Raw genomic sequence first — 18363 nt, 5'->3', positions numbered from 1 at the left:
TGGCATCAACACACTGCCAGCAGCTGTTCATACGATATAGGATTGACGATGGATGGGTGGCAAGATGTAGGGGCATATGGCCATATCCCACTCTCTTGCTATCTGCAGGATTAGAGGAACACCGGCCTCGATGTATCCCTTTGAATGTCGCAATCATGTCATGGTAGCCATGCGTATCACAATATGAAACCGACAAACAGATCAGAGTAGATCAAAAGTTATCCATCATTCTAAATTCGTTTTTACAGTATTTACACTCATCTAAGCCCGGGGCCCACCATATCCCATTTTCGCCGCAAAGTTACCACGAGGGGTCCCATTCAAAAATGTGCTGAAGGATTGACAAGAACTCCAAAGGCCCGTCATTATCCGCCCTGTATCATGTTCGCGTCGCAGCGTAAACCAACCTTTTCGGTCCCGAAAGTCGCGCCAGAACCCAGAAGGGAAGAAAGGGAATCGTTCGTCGCTAATATAGACATTGATCGATCGGTAATCCAACGCTGAATTCAACTCGCACGCCAAAGAAAAAGTAAATCAGATGATATGTTCAGCCAGGGGATTTTCCAAACCTATCTGGCATTGCTCCCCCTTTCTCGTCTTCTCTTTTTGACAACTCATAAAACCATCAAACGCCAGTCCAGGTTGGCATTGATCAAGGACTGCAATCGCCACTGCATTAGGCCGTTTACAGCGCCAACCCAGTACCGTCTCCTGTCCAACGGTAGAGGGCCAGAAGCTCACGGCGTCGCTGATGCTGCTCGCCGAGATCCTCAGGCACGCGCCCGCGAACCTGTGCGAGGGCACTGCGCATTACTTTACTAAAATTTCGCTGTTCACGTGTCAGTGATGCTCCATGGGTTGCCGTCTTCTGGGGTTGCTTACCTGATACTCGGTGTTGAGAGTGACGACACACGCTTCGTGTGCACGGATAATGGTCTCGCAAGCCCGAACTACGCTGGCCGAGGCCTCGGCCTGCAGCTTGTCTGCGATGAGGAGAAGTAGGAATGAGCCTTGCAGGAGGTATATGCCGAAGAAGAATGGCATGAATTCCAGGCCTGGGTCGTATTCGAGTATGTTGCTGATAGCCTCGGCCGCAGAAACTGCATGGCCGGTGGCAGTGATGAAGCCCTGAGACGATATCCAGAGATCGTTGTCATCCAGGAGGTTGATGGGATCCCACTTTCCGGTGAGGAGTATATGCAGCACATGCATCACGTGGGTACCATAGGACATTACGATACGGGTCTGGATATCAGACTCGGTCATCCGTGACGAGCTCGTGCGGACCGAGCGTGCGGACGGCGATCCGAGGTGCTCAAGTTCTCCGGGCATTTCCAGCGTGACGGACTGATCGCTCTTATCCTCGCTGTTTACGTGGAAATGCTGCTGCTCGAAGATATTGAGGCTTTGCTCGTAGGCTTCAAGGTGTCGTGTGATTTCTGCAGCTTGGTCATCCCACTCGCGAGCTGAGCGGAAATTGACACCGAATCGGGGATGGTTGCGGGCATGGTGAAGATCGACGATTTCACCCAGGATGGTCATAAGTGGCAGGAAGTATCCAAATATGCTGTGCCCGGTGCATTCGAAATGCGGCCCTTTGACTCTGCTCTCTGAAAGAGCAGGGTCGGTCGTGCTCGGGTTAAAGTTGCCGTTCTGCCATTCCGTGTCGTCCATTGGTTGCAGAAGGCTTTCGCATTCGATATCTAGGAGGAAAAGGGGCCTGTTGTAGCATAGAGCTAGATGGCGGTCAACAATGTAGGTCAACCACCATATGCGTCGGCGCTCTTCCCGCTCCTCCTCGGTGACAATCCCGGAGTTGGCACCCAGGCCTTCGGCGTCATCTTCATCATCCATCGCCTGTACAGGGCTCGGTGGCAGTTCGCGGCCTAGCTTAAGCTCTCGAGCGAGCGACCAGGCCGCATTCCACCATCGCAAGCTGGCTCCCTTGTACTCACTCGCAGACACCACAATGGCCAGGTGAATGTACGTGATCACGTCGTCCAGAGTCCCGGCGGCGCCAAACGGCCCAGACTCCCCAGTGAGGTTCTCCATGCTCATAGATCCTGGTAGAGCGACGCCAAGTCCACCAAGAGCCACACCGTCGATCACAGGACTTGCGACGGGGGAGGCTTCACCTGACGGGGTGTGGATGAGCGGCTTGAGAAGGCTGACAGTGAGCTCCAGCAGTTTCTGGCAGATCTTGCCCCTCGCGGATGGAACGCTTGTCAGGAACGGTGCATCACTAGTCTGAGCGGCCACCCACAGTATACTTGCGAGCAATGCTGGTTGACATTGTCTAGGCTTGCTGGGATGAAGGAAGGAGCGTTTCCTGAAGACAAAGCCGAGGACGTATGGCGACATGGGGTGGGCGTGAGCCGATGAGGAGCTGGCAAAGTATAGATCAATCAGGTCGCAAGCCAGCGATAGCGGAATGATGTTTCCAAGATGTGGTATGAGTGGGTTCAGTACCGGATACCGAAGCTGCTGGTGGTAATTGTTCTGTGGGATGTGTGTTTGATAGTGAGGTGGAGGAGAAGACATTGACATCCAGCCTGGAGACGTTGGTTCTCCGGTCAGCGGGTAGGCGCTTAGTGGACTTGTTCCTATCCTGAACCCTGCTGAAGCACTCGCCCCGTAGTTGGTTGGGCTTTGCGTTTGGAGTGCGTAGGGGATGTCCGGGTAGTTAGAGAGACTGTGCTGGGCGGAGGCATATCCATTGTGTGTATGCCCTGTCATCATGTGGGCACCGATCCCTTGTCTGTCGTAAGGATTTTGAACGCCGCCGAAAGCGTTCAGATCCAACGAAGTTGGACTGTCGAGATGGTCTCTGTCCAGGCCGGAAGTGTGTGTGGCCAAGTGTGGTTGGTGCGAGCTCAATTCCGCCAAGCTGTCAAGACTTCCAGTCCTCTGACTTCGCTGCATAGCATCCTCAGCGAGGTCGTTGGACGCCTTTTCACTGGTGTTCGAAGCCTGCTCCGGCTTGGACACCGGGTCCGTTCCTTGCTCGGCCGTAGAGCCATTGTCGCCATTCTCAGACTGCTGGCCACTCTGGGCAGCCGCTTGTGCGGCGGCTTGCTGTGCAAGGTCCTTGCGGGATGCCTTCCCTCTCTTCTTTCTCTCTCGTATGTACTCACATCCGAGTCCGAACTCTACAATTTGTTGATCAGTACACAGCCGTGTGGTTTCTCGACACATAGGGCCGGGGAAGCCTTACCTATGCAGTGCGCACACGGGTGCTGTCCATCACATTTTGTTCTTAGCTGGTTGCACTGATCACAGGCCCTGCTGATTCTTCTCCGAATAGGACCAGCTGCGCCGGTTGCTCTGGCGGTTGGGGCCCCGTAAGGATGCTGGCGGTGCTTGGGCTGAGGAGCCCTGGCAAGATGCGGCGCATGTACACCAACATGCTGTTGCAGATGCTGAAGGGCGTACTGCGTATTATGGCCAAAGGCATCAAGGCCGGTTGCATGAAGGTGGCTTGTCGGTACGTGAGTATTTGAAAAAGCATTAGATGGAAGGGTATGGTAAGGCGAGAACCGCTGGAGGGGATTCGACAACATCTCGGCAGATATCGTATGCAGTACGTGAGGCGTGGTCTTTTGTTGGATTATGGTGTCAGACGAGTTGCTGTTGGCTCAGAGGCTGTTAAGGGTGATTCTGAAAACACACAACTTCGAACGAATGCGAGCAGTTGGGTGAAGTATTGTCTGCATGTGAGTAACGGGAAGCCTAGAAGAGTCTTCCTGGGGGAGAGATATCTCGAACTATATGGCCGCGAGAGGGTAGCTATAGCTCTTCGTGACAGACGTGACTGCGGCTGGCGACAACGGTAGATGGACGGACCGAAAGCCTTCCCTGCGGGGGATCAGGGCATGAGCATAATACCATGTCAGGGAAGCATAAGAGACTCCAAAACAGTGGGAGCTGATCCACGCGGTCATACAAGGACGGCACAGCTCCCCAACTCCCAGCCCATCCCATCCCATCCCAGAAGAGGCGACAGGCACCAGGTGGCGGGGTCAGGGCGTGTGTGAGGTCCGTGACTGGACGACAAAACAGGTACAAGGGTGCAGAGATATTAAAGATGAACGTACAACGGGATCTGCCTCGTACCTCCAAGCAGGTCGGGGCCAAACGCAACCTAGACTTGCCGATGACCTCCCCCAATAGCTCGGGACTTAAGGCAGGGAGGAGAGAGGAATCCGGAGGCAAGCTGGAAGCCACCAAAGGGTCAAGGGAAGTCGAGCCAGCACCGATCTGAGCAGGACAATCAAAAGGAACGCCTCAAGTCGTCTCGACACTTGCTCGCGGGTGAGGGCCAGCAATGTCTGCGGTCTTGGCGCGCATGGAGAAGCACACGTCCCTGGCCGGCCTTAGGCGGTGGACCCGATTCGATTGGCGACAACTGAACCTCTTCTCATCGAGGCAATATCGAGTCAATGCACGGATATTAGGGATACAATATACAGCGGTGGGACGGAATCGCAGCGACAGTGACAGGATGGAGATCTGCTGTGTGAATAATTCTGGTGTGTGTCTGACGATGCCCCTTCCGGAGGAGTCTTTCTCGGGCTTACCTGTTATATGGCCCGCCTTGCCTGATCGTTCTCTGGATGACATGGTTACGAGCCGGACAGGGGGCCGGATTGGAGGGGGACGGCAAGGGTCCAAGTCGGTGGAGTCTGGAGAAGTTGGAGGGGGCCAATACCGTGATCATCACCACCAGAGTGTGGGGAACACACGATCCGAGCAACGGTCTGCAAGGCGCGCAGTCTGGCTCATTTCGACTAGGGGAGCAACTAAAATTCTGTGCCATAGTACATACCGCCCGTTCTCAACACCAAGGTAGTCCAGCGTAAGTTTAGCAGCCCCGGTCCCCGTTTAGCAGCTTCCTCGGCATAACGCACACGCGGGCACCGAGGTTTCTCCAGGTATACTATACTATATACACGATAGTTACGTTTGAGAGGCAGAGGGGGGGGCGCCATACCCAACAGCAATGGCGCGGTCGACTCTCGAGGTCAAGTCGCGTCTACAGAGCCGGGCGGGATTGAGAGTGCGCGACCATCTTCCCTCCAAGACCGTTCGTCCGAGGGGGTATGACATGGCCACCAGGCTGTCGACCATGCCGCCCGGAACAGATAGCGTTGCTTTGCCGAAGCCGTGATGACCCTCGCCCACTACCCAGCTTGCCTAACTTAACGGCAGCGGCGGCAGCAAGCGCTAAGAGCAGCCACAGCGAGACGCGACTGGCGGGAAAGCATGAACTGTGCCATCCCAGTTCCACCACCCCAGCAAGCCTTGGCGGCAGGGCCCTCCTCGAAGCTGGCCAGACATCTCTCACGGTCGGGTCGTCAGGCGCCGAAGCGAGACCTATCATCCAGATCGAGCCAGAGGCACCCCTGTCATGGATGCTGGCAGCATATCGCTACCTGCAGTAATGTCTCGAGATCTCTCATCGCGTGAGGCTCCACAAGCCCGCCACACAGATTGTAGCGCCGGCTCTCCCGACTTCTTCTGCACGCTCCGTTCCCTATGTGCCTGGCTGACTTATATAAAAGAAGCTATACAGACTTTCTAGTCGCACTATGCATCCAGTATGTATGCCGGCGTTGCTGCTGCCGTCCTGCTTCTGAGGCCAGCAACCGGGCACCCGGCCAGCAGTAGTATGCGGGTGCAAGTCCTTATGGCAATCCTATAGGCTCGATTTATCATTTCCTCGTCCCATGTTGCAACATGTCTGAGAATGCAAATCATTGACGGAAAACTCATGATTTGCAGAAGTTCTGGAACCTTTCCCCCGCGATCGGTTTAAGCAGCATCGACAGCCACCCCAGCCCAGCCGGGCCAACCAGAGCCTGGGCCTCAAGAGGGTGGTGGTGTTGCAGGATCCAAAGACCCCCTGGTCAACTGCAAATTGCTTGCGTCCTAATGTAAGGGTCCAAAAAGGCATGGATAGGCCATTGTCAGGTTTAGGTGCCTACTGGGTAGCTGAGGCGCACCTCCTCCAGCTATCGAGATGCTGGAGGCGAGGTGGAGATGACGCAGGGTGCATATGAACATATGCACCTGAACTGTGGACTGTAAGTCGACGCTGACATGCCTGCTTTCTTTCCTCTTCTGAATGCTGGCGCTACAGCAAAAGCTTGGTACCGATACTACGCTATGGAGAGGTGGTGCAGTAACAATGACAAGCGATGGAGAATGCCCTCCAGAAGAGATGATCAGCCAACGCAAGGCAGGGTAATCAAGCAAGTGCATATGTTGTTACGCAAAACTCCGACTCTCTTTTGGTGTCGTGAACCCACAAGGCGCTCTGTTTGGGTCACGTTCTATCCTAGTGTACCAGGACAGAGCAATATCAGACACTGAATAGGTCGCATTGATTGACAGAATCAATCATTCCTTGCGAAGGGCACTCTAATTAGGTTACAGCGAGGTGCGGGCGTATCTGGACTGCTCTGAGCGAGGCTGACCCTGTCGGAGCTCACTCATCGCCCATGTTTCTGAGCTCATCAGCAATTCAGACTCCACGGAAAACGTATTGTCACTGAGGGAAGCAGCTTCCAAGGTCATAACGTCCTTGTTAAGAGCCGAAATAGGAACGAGCCGTCTTCACCGGACGGCGCCAAATTCGATGCCTGAAACGAAACTTGGATTGTATTTATATGGTGGCTTTGGGCAGAGCTTTGACCCAGTATAATGGCTTTTCTAACCTTTCTCGTCCTTTGAAGGTAATGAGTTGGGTAGACTATGTAAATGTCTACACGTACGCCCTTAGAAGTGGTAGGTTGGTACCGATGTGCACCCTGTGTAAGTCGCGGAGTAGCTGGCGCCATCTGGCAGGATCTAATATGGCTCGTACCACAAGTACCGGTTAGGTGGGCATGCAGGTCAGCACACGCACATGACGGACATCGATATTCGCCGAGACTGTGCATGAGCTTTAATTGAGCTGCTGAGGACATTTGCTCGGCTCCGGTGAGCAAGTCATCACGAAACCCTATTACGGTCAAGCTTGCACACATTCTCACTTCCCTTCCCTTCCAGTCTAAGACCACAAAACCTCCCTGATTCGACGCGCTTCGCGCTGTCGAATCCGAAGTTGACAGGAGATCTCCAACCCGCTGGTGCCATTCAGATAGGTTCTCCAACGGTAGGAGAGCAGCTTTAGAGATGTTCTGCCGTCCCTGATGTCTCCACGTGATGAATATAGTCAGATCCAGGCCACATTAGTCCATGCCATATTTCAAGTGCAAACATATCTTCTCTGGCCGCAGCGCGCATGATGCAAGCCACGACCAAAATAAGTATAGGCGGACTAGCCATGCTACAATTATCGCGTGGCGCCCTTGTCATTAACGGTCACCGGACCGAAACTCCCAGTCATGCCCTGTTGAGCTTGGTCTTTGTGATGTGATTGGTGGCTTTTGGCCGAGTCAAGCTCCACGAACCAATCGAAGGCACGGCTTTGTCCAACTAGCATATGTACGGCCGCCCTTCCAGCTGATCTCAAGGTCGATGACAGTATGCTGAACCAAAGACGAGTGGGAGTGATGTCTGTTGGCGCGCACTGACCCGTGCGCTATCGCCCATCCAGCCCGCCTCTTCCCTTTTGGACCCGGAGTCGCGCTCCTGCGACAGCGAAGAGGATTTGGGCGGCGTCCTGGACTTGAGGGTTTCCTGGTCGACTGATGGTCAACGTCGCACCAAATCGTCACAGAAGGGCGGCACAGCGGCACGTCTTGACGCTTCGCCCACGCTTGACATCCTGGGTCCGGCCCGCCTTCGACTGAAAACACAAGCCATTCGAAGGCTTTGGAGGATGACCTGAACCAAGGAATCGGAGAGTTTGTATCCTACGATGTGCGTATATCACTGGCATCGCGGCACTACATTATCACCGATGCCACCAGTGGACTACAGAGGGAAGGGCTCTTTGCAATAGTCGCGCCAAACATGAAGCGGAAATTCCAGCGGTCTCAATTCTCCAGACGGTCAAGACCGACTACCGCAATAAGTTGATCTTTGCGAGACCGCCTCCGGTAGTTCTGGGTAACAGTGCAGAGAGCTTCCGACTGTTTCCAAGTGTTGTGGGCCCTATACGAATGATGTAGGTGCTCTGGCCCGCCAGCCGTGTTTATGAAACACAATGACCGGGGATACTATAACGGCCGACATATACCCCCGCGGACCTTCGACGGGGCTGGCATGGCCTGGCCCAACCTGTCAGACGCTAACAGAGTTCTTAACACACCACATATGAGCGAACAAGGAAGACCCGATGTGTGGTTGTCAATCTCGGCTCACCACCAAAGCAGCGGCCATGCCAAGCTAGCAAGGCTGCGAAAGGATCATGCCGAACACTTGACAGCTCATTAAAGTTCCTGTCACCGGGAAGTGGACCGACATCCCAGGGGCTACGGCTTTGACGATCATGTTGCATTGCCAATGGATGCAGATACAGCGCAGAGCATTCTCTTACCGCTGTGGTCTCTGTTTAGGGCCAATTTTGCTTTACGTCACGTCCCACCAACGCATGTTCAACGGTGAGTCAGAATTGCTGCCACTGGTATCGTGATGTGGCCCAGGCAGGCGGAGTCAGAGTGTTCTCTGGCAGGCTGGACACTCTACGAATTCTTCAGATGTGGCATATCAAAACTAGATGGCGAATATCAAAATGTAATCCAAATCGTCAATTCCAGAAGCCTGGCTGCCGAGGCAGCGGGCGGAAGAGCGTTCGGTGATTCCGCCAGACGTAGCATTCCGTGAGAACTGTAGGGCATGGCGACAGGCTGTATTTGCGTGGTACCTGATTCCAGGGGCCGCATGTCACCCAAAAACCGGGCTTCCGTATTCTATCTAGCCAGAAGATTGGCTGCGTTCCATCTGCCGAGAGCATACCGATTGTACATACCGAGTGTACATTCCACTTGATTGCAGCCACCCACTCTCATGGATATCGCATTGTCACATCGGATGCTGCTGTCACTCTTGACATTGCGGCTTCCATCCCGTGGCGATCATGCCGGGACAAAGGAGAAAAAATAGATTGCTTCCACGTGCCCATGCTACCTCAAGGTGGGTGGTTAGTCTCCGGGGTTACTGCACGGCAGTCGTTCGCGGGATCAAGAAGCCTCTGGTCATGAATAGTCTTGAGCTTGTCTCAAGTTCAAAGAGTACAGAATTCAGTCTGTTCAATATAGTAGGAACCTCGCCACTAGCGGGATGCACTGGCAATAAACGAGGCCGCTTGAGATGTACAGCATCTTTAGGGAAATGATAGACAACATCTAAATTGTTTTATATTGACTGCACGGCAGAGGTGCGTTTGAGTACACTGATTTTGTACAGCCAACCACCTCGCTTGGTAGTGCTGCCTCGTTATTGTGTCCTTTCTAGCAAAATCATACAGGTCAGCCCAGGGAGATATTTGTGTATAGCGTTCTAGAAATTCAGCTTATAAGGATCAAGCCATGACTACCCGCAGCCTTACGGGAGTGCTCGCTTACTCGGTGCACTAGTATAACTTCTCTAGTTCCCCCAGACTCTCGGAAACATGTAACCCTTCACCCCACCGTGCTCTCATGCGCCTCCATCATTCGCAGTCGTTAATGACCAGTGCCCCGCGCAGTGGCTTCGTACATCATACAGTAACCCAAGACAAGCATTTTGCTTAAGCTTATGTAGATAGATACCACCCCTCTACCCCAGAAAATACAGGGGGTTCGTCCAAATCTGGTTATGGTCCGAAGGGATCCGCAGGGTCCGCCCGGCAGACTGCGATCTGAACAAGCTGGGGGGCTTGCCACTGGGTAGCACCCTGGCAAGGAGTTCCTACGGGTCAATGATACTGTCCAGGGTGCTCACAGATGACTTGTTCATGCCCATTGCAACTCACTCTTCGGGTGCGGAGCGATCCCCCACACGAACATGAGATGCCTCTTCCCTCCGCTTGCCAGAAAGCATCTCGGAACATGGAGCGCTCCTCTCTTGATCTATTCCGGCGTCCTAGATCGTCGTTGCTCGCTTCGCTAGTTGCGAGATGACGAGACGTGCTAGCCGACGTGCAATCCGCTTCTGGACGAACCCTTGCCCTGTTGTACATCAGGTAGGACATTTCAGCGTGTATCTTTCGGAGTATTAGCGGTATCAACAGACTCAGTAGGCGAATTTGAGCCTTCTCGAAAGCGACAGGCATCTCAAAAGAGGAGTGTCATGCATCCTCGTCTGGTGTGTTTTGTGGTGTAGATCAGCCGCCTACAACTGGACAATCTCCATCCCATGCTGAGACAAGATCGATAACCCCTACAGCATCACCCCAATTGATTGTGGTTCGATTCGCAACTTTCTGTCGTCATTATCCTCGGGTTAGATCAAACCCCCGACTCACCTTGCTGTTCGCTAGTTTTCGTCTGAAAAGCAGGCGATCAACCACGGCTGCCCTTGGCGGGTAGCTGTTTACCCCAGACGCCACGCTTTCCCGGTGGCAGGGTTAGGTCGATAGAACCTTCCACATCGAACGGTGTTTTAAAGCTTATTTTCCTATCGTCGGTGGGTCCTTGATCCATGAACCGCTCTTTGCTCCTTGGTGGCAAAGTATAGGAGTTGCGCCCGTAGACTATATGGAGCCCGAAAGTGAGATGGAGTGTCCCTGCATTGAGACAAATACTAAGTCGTGTGATGGTTGACCGTGAACACCTGTACGCATGACAGTTGACCAAAGCAGCTGACCTAGATGTCGAATAAATGCACCTCCTCGCAGGGCTTTACATCTGAACAAGGACCCCCTTGCCAATTTTGACTCGGCAGCTTCACTTCGAGAAGGTTGGGTAACAGGCGGAAAAGCCGATGGGAATGCAACTGCTAAGCAGCTGCTTCCAAATAGTCTGAAACTCCGCGTGCAGCCTAGCCCGTATTTCAGAAGAGATGAACTGATGTAAATTTCATGCCCATGCTCGGTTGAGGCAACAATTCGCCTTCCTTTACAACACAGTGGTGCCGGGGCTCATCATTGGGGAAGCTATACAATTTTTGGGGTTTCAGTATCGCAAGTGTTTTGGAAACGCGGCTGGTAAAAATTCATCAGACGAACGGACCTTCACGGCATCTGATGCAGCCAGGCCCCAGCGCCGCGCATGAGTGAACGATCTTGCAGGTTGGAAGTTCTGATGATGTCCTCTTAGATCGAATCCTCACCCTCCACGACGGGGATACCGACAATCGGAAGTGCATGCTTCCAGCCTCCACTGCAGGAGGCAGCGGCCCAGGGAACAGACTCCTGCCTGGATCTAGGATCTCTTTGGCAGAGTTCTCGAAGCTTTTGACGTTCGACGCAGGGCTTCATGGATTTCAAACTAGCCTTGTCCTTGTCATCAAACACCGCGCGCATCGTCGCGAAGCCATGAATGCAGGTACACCTTCGACTAGCGAGACGACGGATTGAAGAGACTCGAGGCGAAGGCGTAAAGTCATTGGACGTAACGTCTGATGATGAGGCCATCATACTGCCCCAGGTCGCTTCTCATTGCAGATCTCTGGGATAGGAAGCCCAAGAGCACGGCATTGTGGTCAGCGCATCTCATCGTCACCCCAACCTCGCGGCCGACAACAGGGCCCAGATGCACATGGAGATCCCGTCTGATGTCGATTCATGCAGTTGCCACTTCCATGCGTCTGAACTGCAGGCAAGCTAACGCGTTGGAACGTTCTTCCTAGTCGACTGGGTGAGCCATACGCAGACAAGGTGGTAGGTCTCGCCCAAGCTCATCGGCGTCGTCGATATCGACCTCGGCCAAGCCACCTTAGAGCTCGCTCTTGAAAGCGCCGTCACATGACTTGGCTGACGTAGGTATCCGGAATTATCACGCCCCATTTGCAGGCTTGGGGCAAAAGGGGCTTTGTTGATAGCTTTCTTATGAGAATTTGCAAGTGGATATCCAGATCGACTCGGCACAGGGTCACTGCAAACAGTTGAATGGCCAGAGAGAACAGTGCCTCCTCTTTATAGACTGAACAGGCACACACAATTACCTCCAACTAGTAGCATTATATGATCCATCTGTCCTCGGCAATGACTGATAGAATTGCCTGAAAGGGAGTGACTGAGCCTCTATTCAGCCTCTGATGTATGGGGGTAATTCGACATGATGGTGTGGCTAAACACTTAGGGGCTGCGCGGCTGTTTGACTTTGATAGAGTTTTCTTCTTTACACCGTTTCGACTTTAATGTACTCCGTTCCTTCTATATAAGACCATATAGCGCTAGAATGTTAAGGAGGAAGAGTTCATAATCATTGATAGTTGAGCCTTGTGTAATGCTGGCTGGCTGAGCAAAGTGTTGATTTGTGATTTTTTGGTTTGGCTTTCATTTTAGAATGAGAATGACTGGTATCTTGTGAAGACCTATATCTAGCACACATGCCAAAGTAGCTCATAGACCACCAACGTCTTGGCCATATTATCCGTCATACTTAGAAACCCGTCGTCTTTATGGCGGTCACTTTCTTATAGGGGTGTCATTGGAGGTCTCCGTACCAAATGGACTCCAGAGTTGACACAATAACTGGCGCAAAAACATAATTCCAAAGCCTGTCAGGAGAGAAACAGCCCACATCCTTGCTAGCACTCATACTGGCATATTTCATCAAGTGAAGTCATCCGTTCGACCTCTTGACACATCTCCATGGACATGGAGCGCCTGCAGCAGGCCAAGCAAGTACGCCAAACTGCCGGACCATCACGTTGACTCTTCGGGAGTTTCATCATGTCGTCAAAGACGGAGCACATATTCACCATTATGGTCGATACAAGGTTGATTAATCCCCCAATGAAACCGAACAACATACTGAGATATTATTCAACGGCTTTTGATGGCGTTTTAGGGGGAAGGGGGTCAGCAAAACATATTTCAAACGCGATGGCAGCCTCTTGTATTCAAGAGAGCGATGCTTCGAAAAGACTGTACAGTGTTTAAGGTTAACTTCTAAGTTATCCAGATAAATTGTGTCTATCAATCTTCCGTGTATATAGGAAGAGATATAACGTGGAAACGAAGGCGCTTCCGTCACTCTTGCTTACTAGCCGCTCTTTGCGCGGCCCATTTTCTTGAGGCGAAGCCCGATATAGAGATCCAAGTATCTCGCACCTGTACTAGAAACACTGACTCAAGTTGCAATAACGAGACCCTCGGGTGCAACAATTAGTATCCGATTTGCCGACAAGTCAAGTAGCATCTCCGCCCCATTGAGGCCGTCTCATTTCTATATACAAGTTGATATGATTGGTAGTTTTCACACTATCAACCGATCACAAGTTGAAATACAAGGCTATGAACAGAGACCCCTCTTGGGACTTGTAAATTCCACCGGTCATCATTTTGTAGCACCCGTGTGTAGTGGACTGGCGTCCTGGGTGATGTGACTCTTGTGTTTTCTGCAGATCTTGATTCGTCATCCCAGCACAGGTCTGTACCATGCTGCGGATTCAATTTCGGATAGGTGGTGTTAAACAGCACAGCGGCATTTCGAAATCGATATGCCGCTGTCGATGTCCCCATAGGAAAAAGTTCTATAATTCCGTCACAGTGCAATACTTCGCTGAAGGCGTCGCCGCCTCGATTTTGCGGACAACAAATTCAGATAGATGACTTCGTGCGCGCCTATCGATGACTGAGGGTCACCGATTACCTAGTCACATCAGCAGGCAGATTATGGGGTCGGTTCATACCATCATGACGCAACCTCACAGGCGACTAATTACTGTATCAGCAAAAGCAAGCTTCTCGGATGGCGAAGTCTTTCTGATTCTACAAGCACCGAGTTACCTGTAAGTATGTTAGCTGCTTAAGCCAAGGCATTGTGGCTGTTTGGAGGGCATTAGCCCCATGCTCTTCGTTCTTATCAACATCACAGATTGGCCAGTACGAAAAGCACTCCCAGGATCATGCAGCCCTGAATAAGAGACCGCTAACTACTGGTAGGGGATTCTTTATCGGATTGCGTGAAGTACTGATGGTGTCATCATGGCCACCACAAGTTGAGCCGGGGCAGTGGGGGGCAGGATACGTTCCGGCTACAAGAAAGCGCCAGTCGGATGTCTTATCTTCTCTGTTGTTGGCCCCGAGAGACTACGGTTGTCAATAGGCACCCCTTGATAGGGCTACACAACCACGGGCCGGTAGCGCGTGGGCAGATCTGAGACCGGCGTCATTCTGGTGATTGGGGGATCCTTATCTCCCCAGCAGATACTCCGCACATGAGGCCAAGCTAATGTAACAGGGTATGGTCCAGTCATCGAAGATATAATAGCTTCCTGTGCGCTACACCAGGAACACGATGCCATCTGCGTGGGAGAAGGAATAGAAAAAGCAAAAAGACAATGCCACCTGCACACAAGCCATACCCACCTCCCATAAATACCCTTCTGTCGACTTGGCTGGCACTGCTCTAATCTTGTATTCGAAATCGAGCCAAGCGTTCAACTGGTCTAAGTTAGGCCACTTTTTCCGCCATCGCGGGGCAACGGCACTTCCCACGGAGAGACCCGACTCGAGGAGGCACCCAGGTGAACAACTGCTACCCGCCTGTAGTCGAGTGAGCAGCCTGTCGGGTGTGCCTCTGCTGCTCCAGCACCCGCTTACAGTCAAGATTTCTTTACCGCATACCGTTCAAAATACATCGGAATAGGAACACCCCCGGCAGCAAGACACCTGTTGCGGCGCGCAGGCCAAGACCGCATTACTAAGCCCACGATACAATGAGACGACCCCGAAATCCCGCGAGACAAGCCTGCAGCGAAAGACTCTGCTGAACTCTTTTCCTTCGCGTACGGGGATTCGTCCCATCCTTTGACGTTGAGTCTAAAATAGTTAGCTGCTTCCGACCCATACTTGCGGAAAGTGGGCCGAGTCTGCGCGACGAGTCCGGACGTCAAGACCGGAAGCTGGTCCTTTGCTGTCGCCAGCCTGCTTGCGACAATCGTATTTGGCACCTTGAGAGGGTCGGCAGAACTCTGTCGAGCCGCCCGCGCGATAATGGATGCCCCAAACGTTCCCCCGCCGCCGCCGCAGCAGCTTCCGACAGATCCCAACGTCGCCTCGCCCGATGCCCCTCCCCCTACCAAGAAGAAATCGCGGCGCGGCGGCGATCCATCGACGCAGAAGCGCCGGTGTGTTTCTACAGCCTGTATAGCATGTAGGAAACGCAAGAGCAAATGCGACGGTGCTCTACCGAGTTGCGCGGCCTGCGCCAGTGTGTACGGCACCGAGTGCGTCTATGACCCGAATTCGGATCATCGGCGCAAGGGTGTCTACCGTGAGAAAATCGATAGTACAAAGGCGCGGAACTCTACACTACAAATTCTGATCGAAGCCATCCTCAACGCTGCAGAGGAAGACGTGCCCGAGATTGTTAGAAAGATTCGAACATGCGATAGTCTCGACTTGGTAGCTGAATCTATCCTGAAACAGGATACCGCCATGCCAGAAGTGGAAGATGATGAAGCAGTAGGAGAGGACTATACTACAGATATGCCTATTGAAGGCGAGAGGGACTTGGCCCGCAAAATGGGAGAGTTGAGACTGGAAAACGGCTCTGTGCGGTTTATCGGTGGCACTTCGCATTTGATCTACTTGACCAACCCGGCCGTGCCCAACCCTGAGCCTGAGCTTGTGGAACTCGATTCGGATGCGGACCCTATTACCAGCTGGACGGACGTCACCAAAGACACGGAGCTCGTTGTTCATCTGCTGAACATGTACTTCAACTGGCATTATTCTTATTTTGCAACCCTGTCCAAAAACCTGTTCTATCGGGATTTCTTCAGGGGAAAACCAATCGGCCCTTCACACAAGACCACATATTGCTCTTCACTACTTGTCAACGCGATGCTCGCCCTTGGGTGCCATTTCACAGACGTCGATGGTGCGTACGGTACCGCCGGGGACAGCTGGACCAAGGGCGATCACTTTTTTGCTGAGGCCAAGAGGTTGATCGTTGAAAACGACGAATATGAGAAACCCCGCCTGACCACCGTCCAAGCGTTGGCTCTGATGTCGGTCAGAGAAGCCGGATGTGGGCGAGAAGCCAAAGGCTGGGTGTACAGTGGGATGAGTTTCAGGATGGCCCAGGACTTGGGCTTGAACCTCGACATCGGCGGCATCAGCACCGACAACGAAAAATTGGATGAGACAGAGGTAGATGCACGCAGGATGACCTTCTGGGGATGTTATCTGTTTGACAAGTGTTGGTCGAACTATCTTGGACGGCTTCCACAATTACCAAAGGGCTCTTACAACGTTCCCAGATACGACGTATTCCCCGACGAGGACGCCGAAGATTGGTCTCCTTACACGGATGCTGGCTCCGATGAAACATCCAAGCAGCCGTCGCGGACCCGTGCCATTGGCCTTGAGTTATCTAAGCTCTGTGAGATCAGCGGTGACCTTCTCCTCTTCTTCTATCACCCCAATCACATCGGCAGATCAAGTGGTAAGACAATCGAGTTGAAAAAACTGAGCGAACTCCATCGGCGTCTTGAGGAATGGCGGAAAGAGCTTCCGAAAGAACTTGAACCCAAAGAAGGCCAATTGCCAAACGCAATTCTGATGCAGTAAGTCCCAATTCGTGTATGGCAATGTTGGAGGCTATCAGCGCTGATTTGATCTAGCATGTTCTTCCACCTGCAGTACATTCATCTTTTCCGACCGTTTCTGAGATACGCCCCCTCAGCTTCACCCTTACCGCCACATGTGTCGCCTAGGCGGATATGTACCGCAAATGCCGGTGCTATTTCCAAGTTGATGCGACTCTACAAGAAACTTTATAACCTCCGTCAAATATGCAACATTGCAGTGTACATGCTTCATTCAGCCTGCACGATTCACCTTTTAAACCTTCCAGAGAAGACGGCTAAGCGGGACATCATACACGGTATCAAAGCCCTCGAGGAGATTGCGGAAGATTGGATCTGTGGCCGGCGTACGCTCAGCATCTTGAGTGTCCTAGTGCGCAAGTGGAACGTTGAATTGCCCGAAGAGGCTGCACATGTCCTGTCACGCACAGATGAAAGATGGGGTACATTCAGTACTTCGGATGTGCCCTCCCCTCGACCCCATCTTACTACATCCCCTTCTCCGCCCGCTGCTCCATCTGGGGCGAAACAGGAGCATTATAGCCCAGTCAGCATCAATGCCCAACCGGCGGCCAACTCACAGCCCATCCAAGCGACGAGGAGCAGCTCTGACATAATGAGCGGTGTCGCGTCAAGCTCGACAATCTACCCAAATCATCCAAGTCTGCAAGGCTTGAGCAACGCAGGGGTGAACAATTCCATAGGATTCAATGGCATGGGTGGCCAGTCTTGGCGCCATACTTCTGTGCCTCAAGGTATTCCAAGCTTTTCTCGGTCTTACGCCCCCGTATCGAATACCTCAAGCTCTGGACGGTCAACGCAGAACGCCACTCGAAATGCGACGCCGAACTCCATGTATGCCGTTGACGGACAAGACTGGTACCTAAAAGATGGGGTCAATTGGCAGTCTGGATTTGATGCTTGGAATATCGGAGCTGCAGCAAACGGAGGCGACAGTAGCCTTGCAGATTCGTCGATGTTTATGTTCACAGGCAATCCAGGCAGTCCCAGCTCTAGGCGTTCTCCTGCAACAGCGAATTTCGATTTCGAGAGCCTGAACAACTTGTCCAGTTCTCTGGAGGGCTGGGACACACTGCCCAATCTGGACTGATGGAAGCCTTAATGGATATTACGACTTTTTTTCGTTTGAATAACTGACGTTTATTCATGCTTCAGCGATCTTCGAGGATGTTGGTCTGGTGTTACGGTGCAGGGGGGCTGGGTCAATAAATACATCGTGTTGGAAATGGGTGGTCAAAAGCGTCGCATGGAGTTCATGGAGAATGGTTGCTATCTTTGGAGTATAATCAGCTCCTGTACATCAAACCCGAATTTTTTTTCGAAATGATTACCATAGAGACCAATCTGATATATAGGGTGACACACCTCCCTTCAAAAGCAAACACGAACATCGTCTAAACAATCTCGTGCCTCTGTGTCCCCAGAATCCTACGTGAACAGGTTGAAACATGCCATAGAACACGGCGGGTCCTTGAAAAAAAAAAAAAAAAAAAAAAAAAAAAAAAAAAAAAAAAAAAAAACCCACCATGGCGTGGAAATATGTACCGCCGTTGAGTGAATTTTCATGAATCTATGCAGGCAAGTGTCAGAGAGAGGAAGTGCGCCATCTTTTCTCTTAATAACGAGCTCAGCCGTGGTAGAGGCCTACATTCACATGCAGGGGACAAGTCCCCAACGAGCACTTCGGTGAAAACACATCTCGATGGCCCA

At 52.3% G+C, this 18363-nt stretch overlaps 2 protein-coding genes across 2 annotated transcripts; one reads left to right on the top strand and one right to left on the bottom strand.

Annotated features, from left to right (window-relative positions):
• Positions 1-685: 685 nt before the first annotated feature.
• JN550_001262 (uncharacterized protein) lies at positions 686-3560 on the bottom strand (the record flags this gene model as incomplete). Its single annotated transcript, XM_049311130.1, has 3 exons — positions 686-829; positions 883-3149; positions 3215-3560. 3 exons carry the CDS (start codon positions 3558-3560, stop codon positions 686-688), a joined length of 2757 nt encoding a protein of 918 aa, XP_049177168.1.
• Positions 3561-15034: 11474 nt separating this feature from the next.
• JN550_001261 (uncharacterized protein) lies at positions 15035-17743 on the top strand (the record flags this gene model as incomplete). Its single annotated transcript, XM_049311118.1, has 2 exons — positions 15035-16611; positions 16669-17743. The coding sequence occupies 2 exons, from the start codon at positions 15035-15037 to the stop codon at positions 17741-17743; spliced, it is 2652 nt and encodes an 883-aa protein (XP_049177167.1).
• Positions 17744-18363: the final 620 nt, after the last annotated feature.

Source organism: Neoarthrinium moseri, assembly GCF_022829205.1.
Source record: "Neoarthrinium moseri strain CBS 164.80 chromosome Unknown scaffold2_Wmoseri_CBS_16480, whole genome shotgun sequence".
Taxonomy (NCBI): domain Eukaryota; kingdom Fungi; phylum Ascomycota; class Sordariomycetes; order Amphisphaeriales; family Apiosporaceae; genus Neoarthrinium; species Neoarthrinium moseri.
Note: the sequence above shows the minus strand (reverse complement) of the source record. Positions and strands in the feature narration are given on the sequence as shown.